Source organism: Sorghum bicolor, chromosome 3 (genome assembly GCF_000003195.3).
Source record: "Sorghum bicolor cultivar BTx623 chromosome 3, Sorghum_bicolor_NCBIv3, whole genome shotgun sequence".
In the NCBI taxonomy this organism is placed as follows: domain Eukaryota; kingdom Viridiplantae; phylum Streptophyta; class Magnoliopsida; order Poales; family Poaceae; genus Sorghum; species Sorghum bicolor.
The window spans coordinates 67,773,464-67,794,222 of record NC_012872.2 but is presented as its reverse complement, the minus strand read 5'-3'; the positions used below and the strand labels follow the sequence as shown (position 1 = coordinate 67,794,222).

Genomic DNA, 20,759 nt, shown 5'->3' with positions numbered 1-20,759 from the left:
TCTGAACTTTTCAGAACTACTCAAAATAACCCTCTCGAGCGATTTTTGACAGTATTTTTGCTACAGTGACAATGGTTTTATCTTTTTCTTTTTTATTTATTCCAGCTGAACCTTTGAAAAAATATAGTAAATCATAGAAAAAATATAAAATAAAAAAAATCTAATTTTATTGGATTCCACATGAGTCGATCTACAATGTGAATTTATAATATGACATACTTTAGTACCAAAATTTTGCTGTAGATTTTACAAAAAATAATAGATCAAAATCGTCGTATTATTTTCTGTAAAATCTACAACAAAAAATCTACAGCCCGTCAATCAAAAAGAGGTAAATCAGACGATTTCAAAAGTTAAAGGAGTATAAAAATTCTGATTTTTTGAGTGAGTCAAATTGAATTTTCGCGATGGTTGATTGAGATCAGAGACTCATATCGACTTTTTCAGTTTTTCCTAAGAAAATAATCATATGTTTACTCTTCATACATGCTCCAAAATAAATTATAGCACTTTCGTTTGTATTTAACTCAATCATGGATTAACTAGACTTAAAAGATTCGTCTCGTAAAAAATATACAAGTATTTATTTTTTTATTTATATTTAATCATCATATGCCGAAAGATTTGATGTGATGCGGAATCTAAAAAATTTTGTAATTTTTTTTTAGAACTAAACAAGATCTGGGTGAGGCCCAGTCAAAATCTAGAAGGCCCGGCCCAGCTGGAGAGGTTACAGCAAGGTCCGCTCACCCATGCTAAGCTGCTGGCGGGCTACTGATCGTCGGCGCGCCGGGCTCATGATCGGAAATTCGGAATCAGAAAATCCCCTCACCTCTTACCCCATCTCTGGCTCCGGCGAGCTATCGGAGCATGCGGCACCACCAAGCCTGCAGCCGCGCTCACCAGGTGGGCGCTCTGCTCCTCGTCGCTGCCACCTTCCTCCTCACCCGCCTCTTCGACCGCCTCCTCCTCGACACATCTTCCTCCGCCGCCATAAACCCCGGCAGGCCCTCCTCTCCCGCTGACCTCCGCATCTACGTCTACGCTGAGGACGAGATCCAGGGCCTTCGCGCTCTGCTCCGGGGACGCGACGGCACCATCACCGCCGCCACATGCCTCAAGGGCCAATGGGGCACCCAGGTAAAACCTTGGGCCCCCACCACCTCTCTTCTCTTCAATCCCCCTCCCCCCTTAGTCACAGAACAGCGGCACTGATCTTGTCTGAGGAGGCAACGCACAAATAATTTGTTGCAAGTTGCGCTCCCTACATTACAGTACAGCTGCTGCCCCCCTGGTCCTAACCTAATTCTACGCAGAGGGCGTATACTATTGAACCTGCACAACATCAACCATACTTGTGTCGTCTAGGCCGTCCATCTCAATCAGTGTTTCAAACATACTCTGTATCATGCAATTCGATAATTTCCTGATTCAAATTTTTGTTACTTTACACACAACTTAGTCCAATTTTTTCAGTTGTTCATCTTGTCAGAGTAGCATAGCAGGAGCTACTTCCTCTACCAAACCAAACTAACGACATTGCTACTTTGCTAGTATAATCCTTGCTGCTATTCATTAGATTCTGGGTACCTGCACTCAGTGTCTCTTACAGAAAACTGGAACAATAAAAATCAAGTCAGTGGTATTTCATTTTGTAGGTCAAGATCCACCAGTTTCTTCTAAAGTCAAGGTTCAGGACATTCAACAAGGATCAAGCAAATCTCTTCTTTGTTCCAAGCTATGTCAAGTGTGTTCGCATGACAGGGGCACTAAGTGACAAGGAAATCAATCAGACCTATGTCAAGGTAACCCCCCACCCACATGATGTTCCTGGATTATGTGTTTGAAAACAAATTCGTTACTGTTTTGCCTTCATTTGCTTTAGGTTCTGAGTCAGATGCCATATTTCCGTAGATCAGGTGGGCGTGACCACATTTTTGTCTTCCCAAGGTACATCTTGTAACTACAATTTGGTGAACCAGTTTTCTTCATTTTTGCCAGAGCAATATATGTCTGGGAACCTTTTTATTTACCTGAGAAAAATATGCCTTTTCTGTCATATGTAGTGGTGCAGGAGCTCATCTGTTTCGCTCGTGGGCAACATTTCTGAATCGATCTATTATCCTTACTCCAGAGGTATGTGCTGTTTGTGATGCTATTAATATGTGCCATATTTTTTTTCCACAAAAGGAAGGAGTTGTGTTTAAATTATCCAAATCTTAGGACGTGGCTCTAGCGCTGTTTTATTTATTGTCTATTTGAGAAGTCTATCTATGGCCCTGTGTTTCATTTGTCAGGGCGACCGGACTGATAAACGCGGTACGAGTGCATTTAATACATGGAAAGATATTATTATACCTGGGAACGTGGATGATTCTATGGTGAAGTCTGATGCTCGTGCTGTCCAACCAATCCCACTAACAAAAAGGAAGTACTTGGCCAACTTCCTTGGACGTGCCCAGGGGAAAGCAGGGCGCCTTCAACTGGTAGAGCTTGCAAAGCAGTATCCTGACAAGGTTAGCTTCCATTTCATTTACAGAATAAGTTTAAAATTATTAAAATAAAAATCACACCCTCCTTTCCAAATTATAAGTCGTTTTGGCTTTTCTAGATACATTGCTTTAACTATATACACATAGTGAGTGCATATGTAAAAGGTATGCATCTAGATTCTAGAGAAGCCAAAACGACTTATAGTTTGGAATGGAGGGAGTAAATAAGATTATTGTAAACTTTTTTTTATGATTCCAGTCAATATTAATGGATGAAAAGTGATATTTTAAAATCTGGCACCTTAACTCAATTATCTGTGTATAAGCACATTGTGATGCATGGGAGTTGGCATTAAACATCCTTGTTTAGTTTCTACCTCAAATTAATCATGATTGCACCATATTCCGTTTTCTAGGCTGGCCCTGTTGGGCAGTACTCTGAACACATCCTTTTTGTTTAAAACTCTGATCGCATATAATGTAACTTTGGTTTTGTGAATAGCTGGAATCTCCTGTACTCAAGTTATCTGGCCCCAACAAATTGGGAAGGATCGAGTACTTCAAGCACCTGAGAAATGCAAAGTTCTGCTTGGCTCCACGTGGAGAGTCATCTTGGACACTTCGGTTCTATGAGTCCTTCTTTGTGGTTAGCTATCCTATTTCTCCTCCTGCTAAGAGATGTTTTTTTGTAGCATGGTGATGATGAACTTGTGAGAACCTTGATGATAGGAATGTGTGCCGGTGATTTTGTCAGATGAAGTTGAGCTTCCTTTCCAGAATGTGATCGACTACGGTGAAATCTCGATAAAGTGGCCATCGTCCAGGATTGGACCTGAACTCCTTGAGTACCTTGAATCAATATCAGGTATTGCATTATACTCGTCCAACCTCTAAGTTATTTTAGCTTTTCTATAGTTAGTTTTTACTATGTACTTAGATATAAAATATGTCTAGATACGTATATAGTAAAACCTACTACCTCCATTAATCATAAATTTATAGTCATAAATATAAGGTGCACACGCATATCAAGGTTCAAACTCTACGATCATTAACCAATAATTGGGCCTACAATTTTTGAATATTGTAATATAGACTTAATGGTTTGATTTGTAATCAAATGTATTATCCAACAATCATAAGTTTATAGTCATAAATGTACAATATAAAATAAATGAATGGTCGAAGTATATCCTAGGAGACCATGCCATATCATGTTGTGCCTTATAAACTGAACCAGGGAGTATGTATGAAAATAACTTATAATTTGGAATGGAGGGAGTACTTCTCAATTGTAGTAGTAAATACTCCATCCAAATTGTAAGTCATTTCAAGAATCTTTGAGAGTCAAAGCATCTCAAGTTTGACCAAAATTATAGAAAAAATTACAAAGTTTTGTGGCATCAAATAGATATACTATGAAAATATAATTAATGAAGAGCCTAAAGATACTTAGTTGATATTATAAATGTTATTATCCTACCATATAAATTTGGTCAAACTTGAGATGCTTTAACTCTCCAAGATTCTTGGAATGACTTATAATTTGAGATTGAAGGAGTATATGTTAAGGCTGAGCTGGATCAAATGGAAGTTGACTTCTGTTGGTGTTGCAGATGAAAGGATCGAGGAAATGATTGGTCATGGGCGTCAGATGAGATGCTTGTGGGTGTATGCAGCTGATACTGAGCCGTGCTCTGCCATGAGCGGTATCCTGACAGAGCTGCAGAAGAAAGTTCGGCGGTTCCATCAATCGCCTGAAACGTTCTGGCTGCACAACAGATCGATTGTGAATAGGGATCTGATTGAGTTCCACAGCTGGAGGACGCCTGTTCCGTTGCCATGAACGATGGATTCTGATTTCAACTATAGTCTGGCATCTGTTCTGTATCATGTAGAAATTTTCTAGTGAAGCTGTGTTTGTTGTTCTTGCTAATCTTGAGAAGAAACACATACGTCATGTTAAGAATTGACAATAGTAAGCTAGAGTTTTACTGTATGGAGATATCTACCATTCGAGTCAACAAAGTAGATGTAATTAGTCTTTGATCAATATTTTTCTAAATTATTACTATTAGTAAGGGTTATTAATTCCAAAATAATAAAATATAGTGATTTGGAAATATTTTCTTACGACAAATCTGCTAATATCATATCCCTACTAGGGTTAAACATTCGTTGCTAGTCCATCTAGGTTTGTTTAAGTCTAGTTTTTCCAAGTCTGACAATCAATATGCCTATAAAATAATGTTAAAAAGAGCCTCATGTTCGTAGAGAGAGCCTAAAATTATTTAGATTAATCGGAAAAAGAAAAAATGTGTATTATTGGATTTTATGATCATCATGGGGGGATCTTCATCCTATGCATTGTGATCTATGGTGGTGTAACCAGATTTTTAACTAGGGAGTCGCAATATAATTTATTTTTATATTAACAATATAAAACCTAGCATGTTATCATACAAATATATAATTTATTGAAACATAAAACAAACATATAAAAAAAGACTTACAAAAAAATTAAATTAAGCAATAAACACTAGAATTTACATGAAGTAACTTACTACCTAAATATATGCAATATAATTTTCCCAAATTCTAGGGTGGTCTATGGCCCACACAAATAACACGTGAGCTACGCCACGGGTGAGATAACATCAACACCTATTTCTCCAACAAGGCAATGTTACGTGTCATTAGCCACCAAAACCAGGACATTCACAATGCAAGACTTTATCACAGAGTCCAAGACAATTAATTACATATTATTTATGGTATTTTACTGATGTGGCAGCATATTTATTGAAGAAAAAGGTAGAAAAAATAAGTCTCCAAGTTTTATTTAGACTCTAAGTCCATATTGTTCGAGGTAATAAATAACTTTAGACTCTATGATAGAGTCTGCATTGTGAGTACCCTTATCTAAGGAGTCTAGATGCACACATATAAATTTAGGATGTTTGAGAGGGAGGGGGGGAGGTAATTGAGTCCACAAGAGAAGTTATAGGATCATATATTTTAAAAAAAAAGTACAAGAGGGACAAGAAATGGAATTTTAGTGAAACTTGGATAGTGGTGTTATCTAGGAATGGAGCTCACAAAAAGAAAACAGAAGGCAATCTTGATTTGGCATCGATAAGAATCTCACAAGTCATGAGTGGAGAAAACCACCTGAAGATGTCCTGAAACTAAATTGCGTTAGGGGCTTTTTCACCACATGCCAAGAGTGTTGGATGGGGCTTCCTCATCAGAGATAGTGATGGAGATTTGGTGCTTGCTGGATGGGGGCGCGAGTTGATCACTTGCTCAGCGCCCTCCAGGCAGAGTTGATTGCTTGTCTCCATGGTGTCCAGGTGGCTTGCAATTTGGGGATGGGGAATTTAATCTTGGAAACGGACACAACGCAACGATGGTGAAACAAGATATGACGACTGATGAATTTGCCAAGTCGATGTCTGGAGGTCTCATAGATGAACTAAAGTCCTTTGTGTCGTCAAATTTCATAAATTTCAAGTGTGTGTCACGGTCAAGAGTTTGTAATAGGGCAGCTCATGAGCTTGCTGCTCTCGGTGTGGGTAGCGTTAAGGGGAGGAGCACATAATTGTCATTGAGGAACTCTCAACTCAGTTGAAATGAAAATGTACTTCTAACACGATACCTCTTCTTCATCATGAATTTGCCAAATCTCTTCACAAAGAGAGCCATCTTCTCATCATCTCCTTCATCAAAGCTTGAGCAATCATCATGTTCATTTGATTCTTCTTGCTTTGCCTTGTCCTTGCTCTTGGATGATGATACGGCCTTGAATGCCACACTCTTCTTCTTCTTCTTCTTCTTCTTCTTCTTCTTCTTCTTCTTCTTCTTCTTCTTCTTCTTCTTCTTCTTCTTCTTCTTCTTCTTTCTCGTTGTCATCCCTGTATGTGTTATCGGTCATCACATCTCCCAAATCCAAAAAAAGTGTGTGATTTTCGGGGAAAAAGAAAGAAGGGGGAAATGACAAATATTTGAACTAAAGTAGTTGCCGATAATTATACAAATTTAATGTGGAGGGCCAAGGTAAGAGGATAATTATACAACCAATAAATAAAGGAAAGCCTACTTTCAAAAATCATTTTTAAGTAAAAGACCCAAATATTACCATGAAGACAAAACTATTTACACAAGCTATTTGGACGGACCACCATGCCATATACTCCCTCCGTCCACGAAAGAGTCAATTTCTAGAGTTGTCCTAAGTCAAACTTTTTAAACTTTGACCAAATTTCTAGAAAAAAATGCTAAGATTTATAGTATCAAATTAGTATTATTAGATTCATCGTAGAATATATTTTCATATAATGTGTATTTTATATTATAGATGTTGTTACTCTTTTCTATAAAGTTAGTCAAACTTTAAAAAGTTTGACTGAAACGGATCCTAGGAATTGATTCTTTCGTGGACGGAGGGAGTACTACATAAATTGAATTCATTACAAGATTCATAAAAAAAGAACTTCCGTGGTTGCAAAACCTTTCATTTAAGATAAGATATAATAATACTCCTTTTACATATTTTGTATATGGATATTGCTACTCAAAATAAAAAATTCGACTTATGACAAAATTAGATGAAATATCAATGGAATGACAAAATTAGAAGTACTAGTTTATTTATTTATTTATTTATTTTGGAACGACGTAGTAGCTTCCTTGGGAGCGGCGGCGACGCAGATCGCTATCCGTCTGCCCACCCTGCATTGGGAATTACTGGCGCTCACGGTCAGAGAGAAGAGTCCATACGAGCCGTGCCAAGCCATGTTCTGAAGTCAAAGGGCGTCCCCGTATCGGTCGTCCAACTGCATCGCCGTGCACAACTCCTGATTTGGTTAACAGCTAGCCAATGCAAATCCAAATCGTTGGTCACTGGAGCTCAGAAAATTAGGGCGTCCACCAGTTGATCGATCGGAGGTCGGAGCTGGGCGCGCGTGCAGTGCAGAGAGATTAGCTAGGGCCGGTGGCGTGGTGCGTCCATCGATCACATCGTCGAGATCGAGATTGGTGGTGGATTTTGTGGAGGACAAGGGAGAACGGACATGGAGACGCAGTGCAAGACCGGACCGGGCGGCCGGAGGGTGCGCGCGCGCGAGAAGCTAAGGCCTCTCAGAATGGTTATATTAGATCAAATCCCAGGTGGTTGTACGCGCGAGGATAAAAAGAATCGCGAGTGATCAAAGTGACGAGGTCGAATCTGTTTTCGACGAACACGTCAGGACAACGGCCTTCCGGCATCACTCTACTTGTTTATCAATTTGACCGCATTGACCATATTCATCTACACATGAGTCTGTCTGATTGTATTGACTGTACTACGTATGTGTTGACCCTGAAATTGCTTGTCCTGACTCCTGTGATCAGGCTATGCAGACGTATAGTACATACATATTTCAGGAGATTCTTTTACGTTTGTGAAATCTACGGGTTGTTCACTATCTATTGGGGCAGGAATATGGAGAGGTAATTATTATTGCCACCAGATGCATGGATCTTGCTATATGATCTTTCAGGTATCCCACGAGGCAGCTATAATGATCCATACTTAACTTTCTCCATACTTACTACTATAAGCCCCCATGCATTTAAGCTCCACAAATTCCAATTTGCTTTACTTTTGATGATGCCCTGTCGGAGACACAAAGTAGTCCTATATAGCTAATAATCAAGCACAGCGTGATCCCTTAATTACAAACAAAACAAGGATTAGGATACCGACCAAATAAACACACCATATATAACAAATCATCCAAGCAAAGCCACGATAATTATTATCATGCCCCGGCCCAAAACAGCTTTACCCGGAGGAGCCGGTTGATGCTCGCATGCACGGGCACGAGCCTTCAACACACGCACACCTGTGCATGATAAAAAGGATCTCCTCCATGCATGCACGTCAATCACTTTTGCCACGAAAAGACGCACACGTAAACGATTCGGCGAGCTAGGCCGATCGATCAGGAGGAGAAACCAATCATGGCTCCCGTCGCGCGTCGCGTCCTCCCCCCAATCCAAATCCATCCATTCGTCACGCGAGACAGGATTGCGCGATCGCGAGTTAACTAATACATAATCCCCCCGGCTCGGCGGCACGTTAGCAATCACGACGTCTTTGGAGCGCTGGACCACGCTGAGGCCGGGGGCGCGATCCGATCCTCCGGCTAGCCGAAGGCCCGACGCGACCCGGCCGTCCGCGCGCCAATTCCTCGGGAATTGGCTCCCACGCAGCACGGATTTTCCGTGCACGGCGCGCTCGGGAACGCCCAAAGGCCGTAAAGCCGGCACGGCCGGCGCCACGACCGACGCGCGCGCCCGCCCGCCCGCGACTGGACTGCATGCCTGCCGATGGAGCAAGCTACTAGTACTAGCTAGCAGGGCGCGCGATCGACGCCATGGGCATTCCACACAAACACCGTAGACGACGACCGGCGGTGCGCTGCGGACCTTGCGGCGCCCCGGCCGGCATTATTCAAAGGGCACGGCACACGGCAGGGTTGCCCCCGGGAGCCGGCCGTGACTTAAAAAACTTGGCAAAGCAAAAGGAATGAGGTGGTGCTGCCGCCGCTTTCCGGAGCGGCCGCTCGCGATCTCATTCCGACTGCTCGCCCCTGACGCGGCCGGGCCGTGTGGCCCTATCATTGGTATCTGCCGAGCGACGCCCCAAAAGCATGACATCCGCCTCAGCTTTTCAGGAGCTCATGCTCATGGTCGTCGAAAAGCTCCATGTATCTCCGCGGACTTAACGGGTGTGACTGTGACCCAACTAAGCTACTACTACTACTACTACTACTACGTGCTAGAGTGCGCGCGCACTCCGAACAAGAAGCCGGATCACGAGCGAGCGGCGAGTGACGAGAGCTGGTCTAGCTTGTTTGTCCGGCGCATGCATGAGACTGCTATGAGAGGACTGCATGCATGCATTGCCTTGCTTAGCCTCGTACGTATGGTCTCCTGGTTGTTGTTTTTGGAACGTGACTGATGCTGCCACACACCTTTTTGAGCTGGCGCTGATGAGAGTTTGTGCAAATTAAAGCTACTACTAGTAGCAAGCAGACGACAGGAATTCGGCCGGATCGAGTGTGTCACGCACGTACGGCGCTCGCGTTTTTGCGTTAACTTGCATGCACGTCGTCGTGATGATTGGGCATGTTCCATTGGCGCCTAGTACCACTAGTACCATATACGTTCTTTGTGGCTGTCGCCGTCCGTGTGAAATAAGCGCGGCCCGGCGTGGTGCAGGCGGGCTATCCATCGATCGCAGGCCGCGGCGCGCGGCTACTACTCACATGGTCAACAGTGTAGTTGCCTCACCAATGGAATTGCCGTGGTACTACTGCCTACAGTTAGCTAGTGAGAACAGGATCGGTCGATCGGGAGACGTATATAGCTGGAACGGATAGATAGGGCGCTGGTTGGCAGAACACAAAAGGCCATGCAACATGTTACCCGCCCTGACACTCTTTTGAATCCCATGCATGCACGACTTATCACACTAATTTTGGCAAGCATGCATGCACACTGACAGGTTTGACTCCAAGTCGGTTCCCCAGCCCAACGCATGGAGAAATTAAGACCTCCAGCAGCTACCAATAATTAACTCGCGTGCAAATACAAACTCGATCACTATACACAAAGTGATAAACAATAGAGCGAGGGTGATTATATTTTTCTGTGAAACTGGTGTCATGCGTCTTGGCAACCGTAGTTTGCAGCGAGACAGATGCAGGGGTCTCTGTCTTGTTGCCGCTTAACTTGTTCAGAGAGATGCTAGTCGTCAAGAGATAGATGTCAGCACGTACGCCGCGCCGCGCCGGCCGTTTATTCAAAGCGCGCAAGCAGTAGAGACCAGCCGGCCGGCCGGCCGAGCGAACTCCGAAAACCTGCAGATCGCCGATCGCCCGTGCGCCGTGAGCCTGCTGCTGCGCGCTGGTCCTCGCCGCCGATCGATTCCCTTCGACTAGGTCGCGACCCATGCAAGGAGCCAGAGATCTCCTTGGGACGCCGCGCACCCCAAATCAGCACCCGCCACCTCGGCATCATTAGATTATTAGAATACACTCTCATGGTCATGGACTCTCTCGGCAAACAGGGCTCATTCTAAGACATGGTGCTACGCGACAGGACGGCACTTAGATTTGCATGCATGGGCGACCAAAACCGCATTATCAATCGCGCTTAAGGATGTCGGGCGCGCCTCCCCTCGCGCGCGAGAGAGAGCGTTTTGCTAAACAGTGGCAGCAGCTTTTGCGCATGTCTCCCTCGCTCTCCCTCCCCACCTCTTGAGCTCTTCTCTCCTCGCATAGTTCGAGAAAGGAAAGGAAAACAAAAGGAAAGCACCGAGACCTTCGAATCCGCTACAGCCACTGCCACGACCACGGCCTCGATCGGCACTGCCCCGGCCTGCGCCGGTTATATAAGTACCCCCTCTGCGCATCTATTGATTTCAGCATTTCCTCTGACCGGAAGAAGATCCCGGAAGCAACCAAATCAGAAGCAGAAGCTAGCTAGCTAGTAGTGATATTTTGCATTCGTTCATCGATCTTTCTCAAACCCACATATATAGCTGAAGCAAATCCGATCCACACTTGGGGGGAGTAGTGTAGCTACGATCGATATATATCTATAGGTACTGATCGAGATCGACGACGATCATGGAGGCGCTGAGCGGGCGGGTAGGCGTCAAGTGCGGGCGGTGGAACCCTACGGCGGAGCAGGTGAAGGTCCTGACGGAGCTCTTCCGCGCGGGGCTGCGCACGCCCAGCACGGAGCAGATCCAGCGCATCTCCACCCACCTCAGCGCCTTCGGCAAGGTGGAGAGCAAGAACGTCTTCTACTGGTTCCAGAACCACAAGGCCCGCGAGCGCCACCACCACAAGAAGCGCCGCCGCGGCGCGTCCTCCCCCGACAGTGGCAGCGGCAGCGGCAGCGGCAGCAACGAGGAAGACGGCGGCCGTGCTGCTGCCGCCTCGCACGACGCCGAGGCCGACGTCGACCTCGTGCTGCAGCCGCCAGAGAGCAAGCGGGAGGCCAGAAGCTACGCCCACCATCATCACCGGCTGGCCGTGACATGTAAGCATGCAGCAGCAGCAGCAGCACACATATCGTCTTTACTAGCTAGCTACTACAACAACGTATACATGTGTTGGCCGGTGGCCCTGAGATGATGAACTGCTCGATCGGGTTGTTGACATCGACCGTGCTCGATCCGTGCATGCAGGCTACGTCAGGGACGTGGTGGAGCAGCAGGAGGCGACGTGGGAGCGGCCGACGAGGGAGGTGGAGACGCTGGAGCTCTTCCCTCTCAAGTCGTACGTGGACCTGGAGGCGGCGGAGAAGGTCCGGTATGTCAGGGGCAGCGCCGCCAGCGAGCAGTGCAGGGAGTTCTCCTTCTTCGACGTCTCCGGCGGCCGGGATCCGCCACTTGAGCTCAGGCTCTGCAGCTTCGGTCCCTACTAAATCGACCATCGGCGCAATATGCATGCACGTACCAACTGTGTGGCCTTGTCGCACGCATCATTGTGTAGTCCTTGGTTCTAGTAGCTAATACCGACATGAAAAGATGTGTCAGATGAAATACGGCATAAGCTGATGTACGTACGCGCTACCAACGACGTTGCATGAAGAATCTGAGAGGATCAGGGAAAGAGCATGCAGCTGAGATTTCAGCTGCCTTTTCGTTGATCTTTTCATCATGAGAGAGTACTGCATGCGTGCCACTTCTTTCGTTCATTTCTGGTGCTACCTTCATGGCATACTAAAATTAATTAACCTTGTGCTCACTACTGATGACATATCTAAATTCCATAGTCATTTTCAAATTTACCTATATATGGTAATTATATACCTATATATGGTAATTCCTGTAATGTAGTCAGTTTCGACCGGTCTATCACACACCAATGCTAATGTATTGCATATATATATATATATATATTATATATATATGCTCTGAGCGTCTTTGACCCTTCTATGAACTTGACTGTTTTGTTTTATATGTTTGTGTGGCTTGTGATGTGTGATTCACGCATGGATATATTGCGTTAGCTAGGTACGGTGGGAACTAAAGACGAATACAGTAGGAACACACCAGGCTTTTACAGGATGCATGCATTGGATTCAAACTGTCGTGCTACGGCCACCCAAATTTTAACCGTGAGCTCGTGGTACCGTGAGTGCTTGTGCTGGTTCTGGCTATCATCATAAGAAATTACTTCTGACTTGTTCACAGCATGTGATAGTCAACCACCACCCGCTTGCCTCTAGGACTTTGTTGGCTATATGATCAGTTTGCTTTGGATGCTTGTCGTTGGACATGGAGTTTCAAAGCTAGCTGCTAACTTTTCGGCCATCTGGGCCATGCTCTCTTGTTTGTTGACTCTTTTCACACTGACTAAATCTGCATGCGAACAGTGAACATACTGGTACTGTGTTGTACCACATTCCATGTGCAGCTTTGTAGGTTTCAAACTATGAAAAAAGAATCATTCGATTTGCCTGACGCCCTCACCAGCCGAAAAGGAGAAGTACTATGTTGCAGAATGTTTGGTAGAAAAAAGTACAAGTGTTGCAGAATGTTTGGTTTACAAATTAATTTGTAAATAGGTCATGTACTTTCCGCTTTACCATTAACCAATTTTCTAAAACTTAGTACGTTTTTGTTTCGGATTATTTGCAAATTAATCTGGCAGTCCACTTAATTTTCTATATAGCAAATTGTAAAGAGAAGGTCAACGAAACAACTATATATAGAATAATAACAAAAATGAGAAGCGTGCACTTGCAAAAGTAAGAGAAAGAGGGTGTACTAGATAAAAAAATATCGGAAGTTCTAGCGCCTGGACGTCCGGCGCATGAGTGCGTCCGGACACCGGTCCGTTACAAACTCCGCTCGCCCCCACTATCCCTGCACACGGAAGTCTGTCCGTCCACTGCGCAATGTAGGGAATATATCAAAATTCATGTCTTCCGCTCCCCAATCGTGCCCTATCCCTCGGTCCCAACGCAGTCCCCCCCCCTCAACCGTGTCCTTGTCCCAAAAGAGCATGTCCGTTACGAACCCCACTTGCCCCCCACTGCCCCCTGCGCACGGAAGCGTGTCCGCCCTCTGTGCATCCTAGGGGATAGATCGGAACTCGTGTCTTCCACTGCCCTGTCCCTCAGTCCCAACGTAGTCCCCTCCCTGACTGTGCCCTTGTCCCAAAAGAGCATGAAACACTTCAACTGCAACATTGCAAAAAAAAATATGGGAAAAATATGTAGTGCAACATTGGATTGTAAATACTACAACATCGCAAAAATATGTATTGCAATAATGAAAAACATGCATTGCAACATCCGAATATATATACTGCAACATAAAAAAAATATTGCAACATTCAAAAATATATACTACAACATCAAAAAAAAATATTGCAACATCGAAAAAAACCATGTATTGCAACATCAAAATTTATGTTGCTGCAACATCAAAAATTTACTATTGCAACATCTCAAAGCACTGTAATATCGGAAAACACATCTATTGCAATGACCTAAAAATCCTAATGCAACATTTGAAAATCATATGTTACAATATCGCAACAACCCTATTGCAACATGGGAGAAACAGAAAAAAAAATCGTACAAAAACACAAAAACACAACGCCCCTTCAAGGAGAAGGAGAAGGAGGCTCAGATCCGAAAGAGGAAAAGGAGGAAGACGAGGTGAAGAGCCCAGATCTAGCGAAGGATGACCTACCATGCCGAAGTCGCTGCAGAGGTCCTCGTCTCCGGTGAGGGGAGGGAGGAAGGAAGCGCTGGAGGCAGAACGACAACAAAGGTTTCCCGAGCGCGTTTCTTCCAGGGGCACAAGCAAATCTAAAGACGCGCGCGGTGGTGCAGCAGGGAGTGGATGTAGTGGAGAGCGCGAACAGAGGGGCGCGAGGGAGTAGGAGGGTCGCAGGCGCAAGGGAGATTGAGTGTAGACGGAGCAAGTGAGGCCATGAGGGGAGTAGAGGGAGCGGAAGCAGTCACGGAACTGAGATGCGTCAGGCGTACGAGTCAAAGGACGGACGACCGGTTGATATCATTACCGAAAAAATATCTTTCAAAGGAAAAGGAGTAGGCCAGAATTGGATAAGGGAAAAGTCTTTTTTACCCGAATAAGGAAAAATCGGTTACAAATTTTTTTTTTCTGTGATCGGGCCATTCACCCTTTTCTATTAAGAGGATAACAGTTACCGTTAGAGCATCTCCAAAGGCTTTGGCAAATTGACTTGGCATTTGTTGATATTTGCAAACTCTCATAACAAAATGCAAAGGATACAAATAGGTCATCTCCAAGGGAATTGGCATTTGGACTTGGCAAACGATAAAAATAGAAGATCTCCAGGCGCACGCGCTTTCCTCGCGCGTGACTTTGCACACGCGATCGGGTTTGCAAAGTCGTCCACAGCTTGGCATTTTTGCCAAGTTTGCTCCCTCATTTGTCAAGTTGCCCAAATTGCAAACTCCAAATGCAAAACCATTGGATACCTCTTTTGGAGCTTTTTGGCAAATTACTCAAATGCAAACTCCAAATGCAAAACCCTTGGAGATGCTCTTACACAAGCGCACATTCACAATGGGCGAGGGTCCATTGTGAGCGGAGACGGCACACCTAGCTGTAGATTACATATAATTATGGTTACATTTGCGCCTGTGTTTTGCGACCAAACTGTGCAAAGCTGCAGCGAGCGTCTGAACCTAGTCCTCTGGCTCCGCCACTACTGGCCGGAACAACCCGAGGGTTCCCATAGCAGGTCTCACAAACGTCCGGTTGTTCCTTTCCTTCCATAAGCTCCAGCAGATATTCAACATCAAGGAGCCGAAAGCCGGTCGCGCGGAGGTGTGAAACCTATGCCGTTGTCACCATGAAGCAGTGTCTTCGGCGTTCTCAGGAACGAGCGTCGACAGGCCAACGGCGCGGCGGCGCCAACCAAAGCTCCCTAGCGAGAACATGTGTTTAGTGGTCTCAGGCGCTTGGCCACAAAGAGCACAAGTCAAGCATCATCATCCTGAAGGCCATGCCTTTTTGCAAAGGAAATGGAGGAAGCCTGTACTAATCAGAGCCCATCATTTCAGTTTGGAAGGGCTGGAAACAAATGGGCTCGTAGGCTCGTCGCAGGAAGGAACATAATGCTTACTGGGCTCGTCTGTGTTGTAGCCCAGGTCGGCCCAGCGACCCAACAGGTTGAAAGCACGGACGAAATGCGAGAAGACGGTATGAGTTTTATTTTGTTTTCTTGAGATTGAGAAAACAAATGGAATAGATGTGGACATCCACGTATGTATATGTATATATACTATACGTGTATCCATTCGTGTAAAGGCAAACGCGCACATCTGCCCTGTGCCCTATATGAATCTTGTTGAACCAGTTTTGTTGTATCCATTGGGAAATCAATGAAGTTTTCAGGTGGCTAAAAAAAGTTACGAGCAGTTCTCCAATTATTTTTAAATAAATCTTCGATCATTCTTAAAATATTGCTATAAAGATAGAAGACATTTTTTTCACCAGAAATCAAAGAGTATTTTCGAATATATCAACCTGACTCAACCTAGATCAATCAGCCATATGTTTGGTAATTGGCTATCTAATCAAAATAAAAAAATTAAAAATTTAATTTGGGTGCGGGTGGCTGCTATGTTTTGGGCTATTTGGAGATGCCGTAATGATGTTGTTTTTAATAGAATAAAATCTAACTCTATTATGCAGGTCATTTTCAGGGGAGCGTACTGGTTACGCTTTTGGGCTCAATTGCAGCGTGAAGAGCAAGCCAAGGACGCGCTCTCGATGATGAGCAAGAAATTAGAAGTCATTGTTTTAGAGTTTTCCAATAAAGGATGGAAACATTTATATTGTTTGAACTAGTGTCCTGGTCGTTTTTATAAGACTATGGCTTTCTCTTTTGCATTTGATCCAAGTTCTGTAATAATGGGCTGTGTACATCCTCGGATGTAGAGGCCGGATTTTTATCCATTATCTAAAAAACAATAATTATACTTTTTTTTCGTACAATTGCATCAGGAGCCTTGAACCTTGTTTTTACTCCTTATTGGATGATTGATACAGGTGTGCATATTTCCGCGTGATTATATCGATTCCCCAAATGTGGAGACCGGAGAGATCGAGAGTTGAGATAGGGAGTTGTTTAATAGTGTTTTTTTTATCTTACCAAAAAAAATCAAGGTTGGAAATGTGTTTTTAAAACTCTTGTACACATGCTCTATTAGGTTATAGATGCAGGAAAGTGTGCTGCCTACCCGGGCTTCAATCCAAACACAAACAGCTCTCTGCTACGTACATTTCCGTCTTTTGTCTTTCATTGCAATCTTTCTTTCCTTTTTGCTTATACATATGCTTCCCTTTGTCAATGTAATCTCTCTTTCTGTTTCACCGTAGGTTGGACTGATTGGGTCCAGTACGATGTCCAGAAGTTACATATGTTTTCTTATCTCCTCTATCTGCTTCGTTGAATATGGCTTTCGTTGTTCGTCTTCTGACAGATAAGAAAATGATATCATAGATTTAGCTCTAGTTTATGCTGATCGCTCGGATAGTACATGAAGATTGAAGAAGAAAAATCTCGAACAAGAAACAAACATATTTAGAGCGATAGGACATCGAGTCATCAACCGGAGACGCCAGCTCCTGTTTTTACCATAATGTTGTGGTAGAAATAAATATCTGCTAGTTACACAGAATTGCTTACTTAATAAGGTGAAAAATGTTGTTCCACTCAAATGAAAAAATATATATAAACAGACTCACTGACAGACAGACTTTGATAGCCGACGGTAATGAGAGATTTCAGGGTACACAAAGATCAAAGCAGTAACCAGTATGTTTCTCAAGTACAAGGTTTGATCAGATGCGCACATAGATGAAAGGCAAAAGAAAAGAAAAAAAGAAGAAGGAACAAATACAAGAAAGACGCCACAGCATCCGCGCACACAGAACCCCCGGAGAACTCTACCGGTACTTCCTCGACGACGAGTTCATGAACCTGATGCACTCCTCCACCGCTTCGCTCTTGTGCGAGTCATCGACGACGGCCACCGGTGGCGCGGACTGCTGCTGCCGCCTACTGCTATGCCTCGCCGGCGTGCAATCCGGTGAAGCAGCAGTGGCAGCAGCCGCTGCTTTCTTGGTCGTCGTCGACGACGAGGACCGAAACGCCCTGACGATGCTCACCCTCGCTCGCCTGTAGAAGCGGGCGGCCGTCCACCGCGCCTTCCGCAGCAGGCGAGAGCCGCATGCGCCCCGCACTTGCCGAGGCCGGTCCCGGTCCGACGACGGCACCCTCCGGGCGGATCTGCTGGACGCCAGGGAGAGCATGGGCGTGCCGGCGCCGATCTCAGCTGGGCTGATCCTTGTACACTCGCTCCCTTTCCTCCTCATCTCGCCGGCCGGTTGGATGCCTGATGCAGCCCCAATATAGTGTGCGCGCGCGTACCACCGGGACAGCCTCTAGTCGCCTACGCACGACACGTTTTATACGGCAAGGGCTAGTGCCTGTGCCTCTCGGTCTCACTCACTCAGCTCAAAGGGGGGAAAAAAAAAGCAAGCAGACTACTGCAAGTATGTGACAAGAGCATGAAAGGCGCTGCATGCTAGAGCAGAAAAGAAAAAGAAGCAAAGGGAGACTGAGACACAAGGCACTGAAAGAAAAGCTATGGCTGGTGGTCTAATTGACCGCTATGGTGGTGGCATCGATCGGATCAGACATCAGAGAAGCGATGAGCAGACTGCAGTGCAGAGTGGTTCATCGATTCAATATGACCAGGAACCCGCCAAGGCTTGCAGCTTTAAAGCAGGGGAGGGGATGCAGAGGCCCAGGGCAACAGGAGACGAGACGAGGCCCCGACGTGTGGGTTGGTGCCCGAGGGGCGGTATATTCTTGTTGCCTTGCGCCGGTGGTGGTGGCCGGAGAATATTTCCAGCGGAAGCGAGCAAGCAGATGCAGATCTTGCAAAGGATCCAAGCGTAACCGAAGCTGGAGACGGAAAAGTAAAGGAGGCAGAGCGAGAGGGGGGAAGGAGAACATGACTGTCAGAGTAAGAGGCCGAGCTCGCAGTTCTTTTGAGGCTGGCCGCTAGCGGAGCCATGCTGAACCCCGCCGGTCTGCCGGTTCGGGCTAAAGCCGAAGCCGTTCTCAGGGACAGCTCGCACAATGCGACGCGACGAGGAGACATGGAATTGACGGGACGGGGGGCGGCCGGGGCGCGGCGGTGCTCGCGGAAGGGGACACCGGACACGGTGGGGGCTGCCCCGGCGCGGCGTGCGCGCTGGCCGAGGCATGACGACATGGGACGCGACGTGTGCGGCATGGACGATGCGGCGCGCGGGCACCAATCATTGAGCATTTCGGGGGGACGTTTTCTCGGGAATGTGGGTGGTCTGCTGTGAATCAGAATGGAATCGCTGCCCGATCGAGCGCTGGGGCGGGCGACAGACGACTGCGCCGGCTGGGCAGGTCAGGTCGCGGGCAAGTCGCAGTGCTGCAGTACGGCAGGGGCGCCGGCGTTCCTGCCGTCGTCTTTTGCGCGCGCACTACTTTTCCTTTGGTTTCTCCTGGCTCCCGGCCTCGCTCTCCCGCCTTGGAAACCGGGAGCTTGGCGTTTCTGTCTTTCACAACTGTCTTTGACTGCATCTCGGACATTCCATGAGAGAATGGTCACGGTGCATAAGGGCCTGTTTAGATTGGGGATGAAAATTTTTTGGATGTCACATCGAATATGTCGGAAGGATATCGGGAGGGTTTTTTTGAAACTAATAAAAAAACAAATTACATAGCTCGTCAGGAAACTGCAAGACAAATTTATTAAGCATAATTAATCTGTCATTAGTATATATGGGTTACTGTATCACTTAAGGCTAATCATAGAGTAACTAGGCTTAAAAAATTCGTGTCGCGATTCTCAACTAAACTGTGTAATTAGTTTAGTTTTTTATCTACATTTAATGTTCCATGCATGTGTCCAAAGATTCGATGGGATGAATGAAAAATTTTTGGGTGGGGAACTAAACAGGGCCTAAGCTGGCTCGGATGTCTTTTTTTACGAAAGCAGTATTTAGTTCCTCTTTTATCAAAAAAAATTCTAAATTTTGGTCCATTAAACACCATACAATTTCTTTGATAAAAGGTAGATATTCTCCATTTGTTATTTTTGGTCTCAAGAAACAAAAAAATTCCAAAAGAGTTTTAAGAGGCCGAGGATAATGAATTCTATAAAACTAAACATAACTTAAAATTTTAACATTTTACATTTCATCGTTTCAGAGTAATTGATATTTTACATTTTGCATTCAGGAACTAAACATGCCCTATATATGAGGTCAACAATACCCATACGAGCTTACGGATCTCTAACCCTATGAGTATCATCAATAGGCAGTCAAGCATTATTGTAGTTTCAAGATTGAAATCTTGCCCAAGAGAATTAGCTGTAAATGCAAGCACTTGTGCTTAGGCCTTGTTTAATTGCACCTAAAATTCAAAAACTTTTTAAGGTTCCATTACATCTAATCTTGCGACACATACATGGAGCATTAAATATAGATAAAAAATAACTAATTGTACAGTAATTTATGAGATTAATCTTTTAAGCTTAGTTAGTCTATAATTAGATAATAATTGTTAAATACAAACGAAAGTATTATAATATCTAAATTCAAAAAAAATGATCTAAACAAGGCCTTAGTCATGCTATTCGAAATCTATAATTTTGGGACAACACTATTTGCTACAACTCTTTCTGGTTCTTGCAGTTGTTCGGTGCTGACCATTATTATTTGACGTTTGTACTTTGCAGTCAAAATCGGTAGCCGGTAGCCCCGTGCTGAATACGCGCACTGGCGGTTTAGCCGTCCTGGTTTCGTGTTTGATTTGGGTTAGTTTTAATGTCACCTTCGTGATATATTTCTCGCTTTCTTGCTCCAGTTTTTCTCTGCTGGGCTGCTGTAAATGTGGTTGCTGGCCGCGTTTGTTTGTTTCGGTTTTATTTCTTTGTGGTTCGGTCGGTGTGTGTTTCTTGTCGTTGTTTCTTGCAAACTCCTTCCTGCTTAATGAAATACGCGTCTTCGGCGTGATCGTAATTTTTTTTTGGGTTTCCACTGGGATAAAACCTCTCACCCTATAACATAAATAAATATAGAAGAGTACTATCAATTGAGATGTCCAATCGATCAAAACATACAAGTTTTATTACTTATTA

General features: G+C 44.8%; 3 protein-coding genes across 3 annotated transcripts; 2 read left to right on the top strand and 1 right to left on the bottom strand.

Moving 5' to 3' along the window:
- LOC8060113 (probable glucuronosyltransferase Os03g0107900) lies at positions 771-4,566 on the top strand. The gene is made up of 8 exons (XM_002458737.2): positions 771-1,140; positions 1,659-1,805; positions 1,886-1,950; positions 2,067-2,136; positions 2,298-2,516; positions 2,995-3,138; positions 3,222-3,357; positions 4,109-4,566. Exons 1-8 carry the CDS (start codon positions 871-873, stop codon positions 4,336-4,338), a joined length of 1,281 nt encoding a protein of 426 aa, XP_002458782.1. The 5' UTR covers positions 771-870; the 3' UTR covers positions 4,339-4,566.
- Positions 10,795-12,409, top strand: LOC8060112 (WUSCHEL-related homeobox 9). The gene is made up of 2 exons (XM_002458736.2): positions 10,795-11,591; positions 11,740-12,409. Exons 1-2 carry the CDS (start codon positions 11,174-11,176, stop codon positions 11,976-11,978), a joined length of 657 nt encoding a protein of 218 aa, XP_002458781.1. The 5' UTR covers positions 10,795-11,173; the 3' UTR covers positions 11,979-12,409.
- Positions 17,211-18,615, bottom strand: LOC8058925 (josephin-like protein). Its single transcript, XM_002456607.2, has one exon. It carries the CDS (start codon positions 17,941-17,943, stop codon positions 17,515-17,517), a length of 429 nt encoding a protein of 142 aa, XP_002456652.1. The 5' UTR covers positions 17,944-18,615; the 3' UTR covers positions 17,211-17,514.

Bases quoted from the DNA above. Each gene is read 5' to 3' on its own strand.
- LOC8060113 (XM_002458737.2), top strand. From the start codon at position 871: ATGCGGCACCACCAAGCCTGCAGCCGCGCTCACCAGGTGGGCGCTCTG. The intron at 1,806-1,885 runs GTAACCCCCCAC...CATTTGCTTTAG, and splicing joins TCAATCAGACCTATGTCAAG to GTTCTGAGTCAGATGCCATA. The intron at 1,951-2,066 runs GTACATCTTGTA...TGTCATATGTAG, and splicing joins CACATTTTTGTCTTCCCAAG to TGGTGCAGGAGCTCATCTGT.
- LOC8060112 (XM_002458736.2), top strand. From the start codon at position 11,174: ATGGAGGCGCTGAGCGGGCGGGTAGGCGTCAAGTGCGGGCGGTGGAAC. The intron at 11,592-11,739 runs GTAAGCATGCAG...CCGTGCATGCAG, and splicing joins TCACCGGCTGGCCGTGACAT to GCTACGTCAGGGACGTGGTG.
- LOC8058925 (XM_002456607.2), bottom strand. From the start codon at position 17,943: ATGAGGAGGAAAGGGAGCGAGTGTACAAGGATCAGCCCAGCTGAGATC.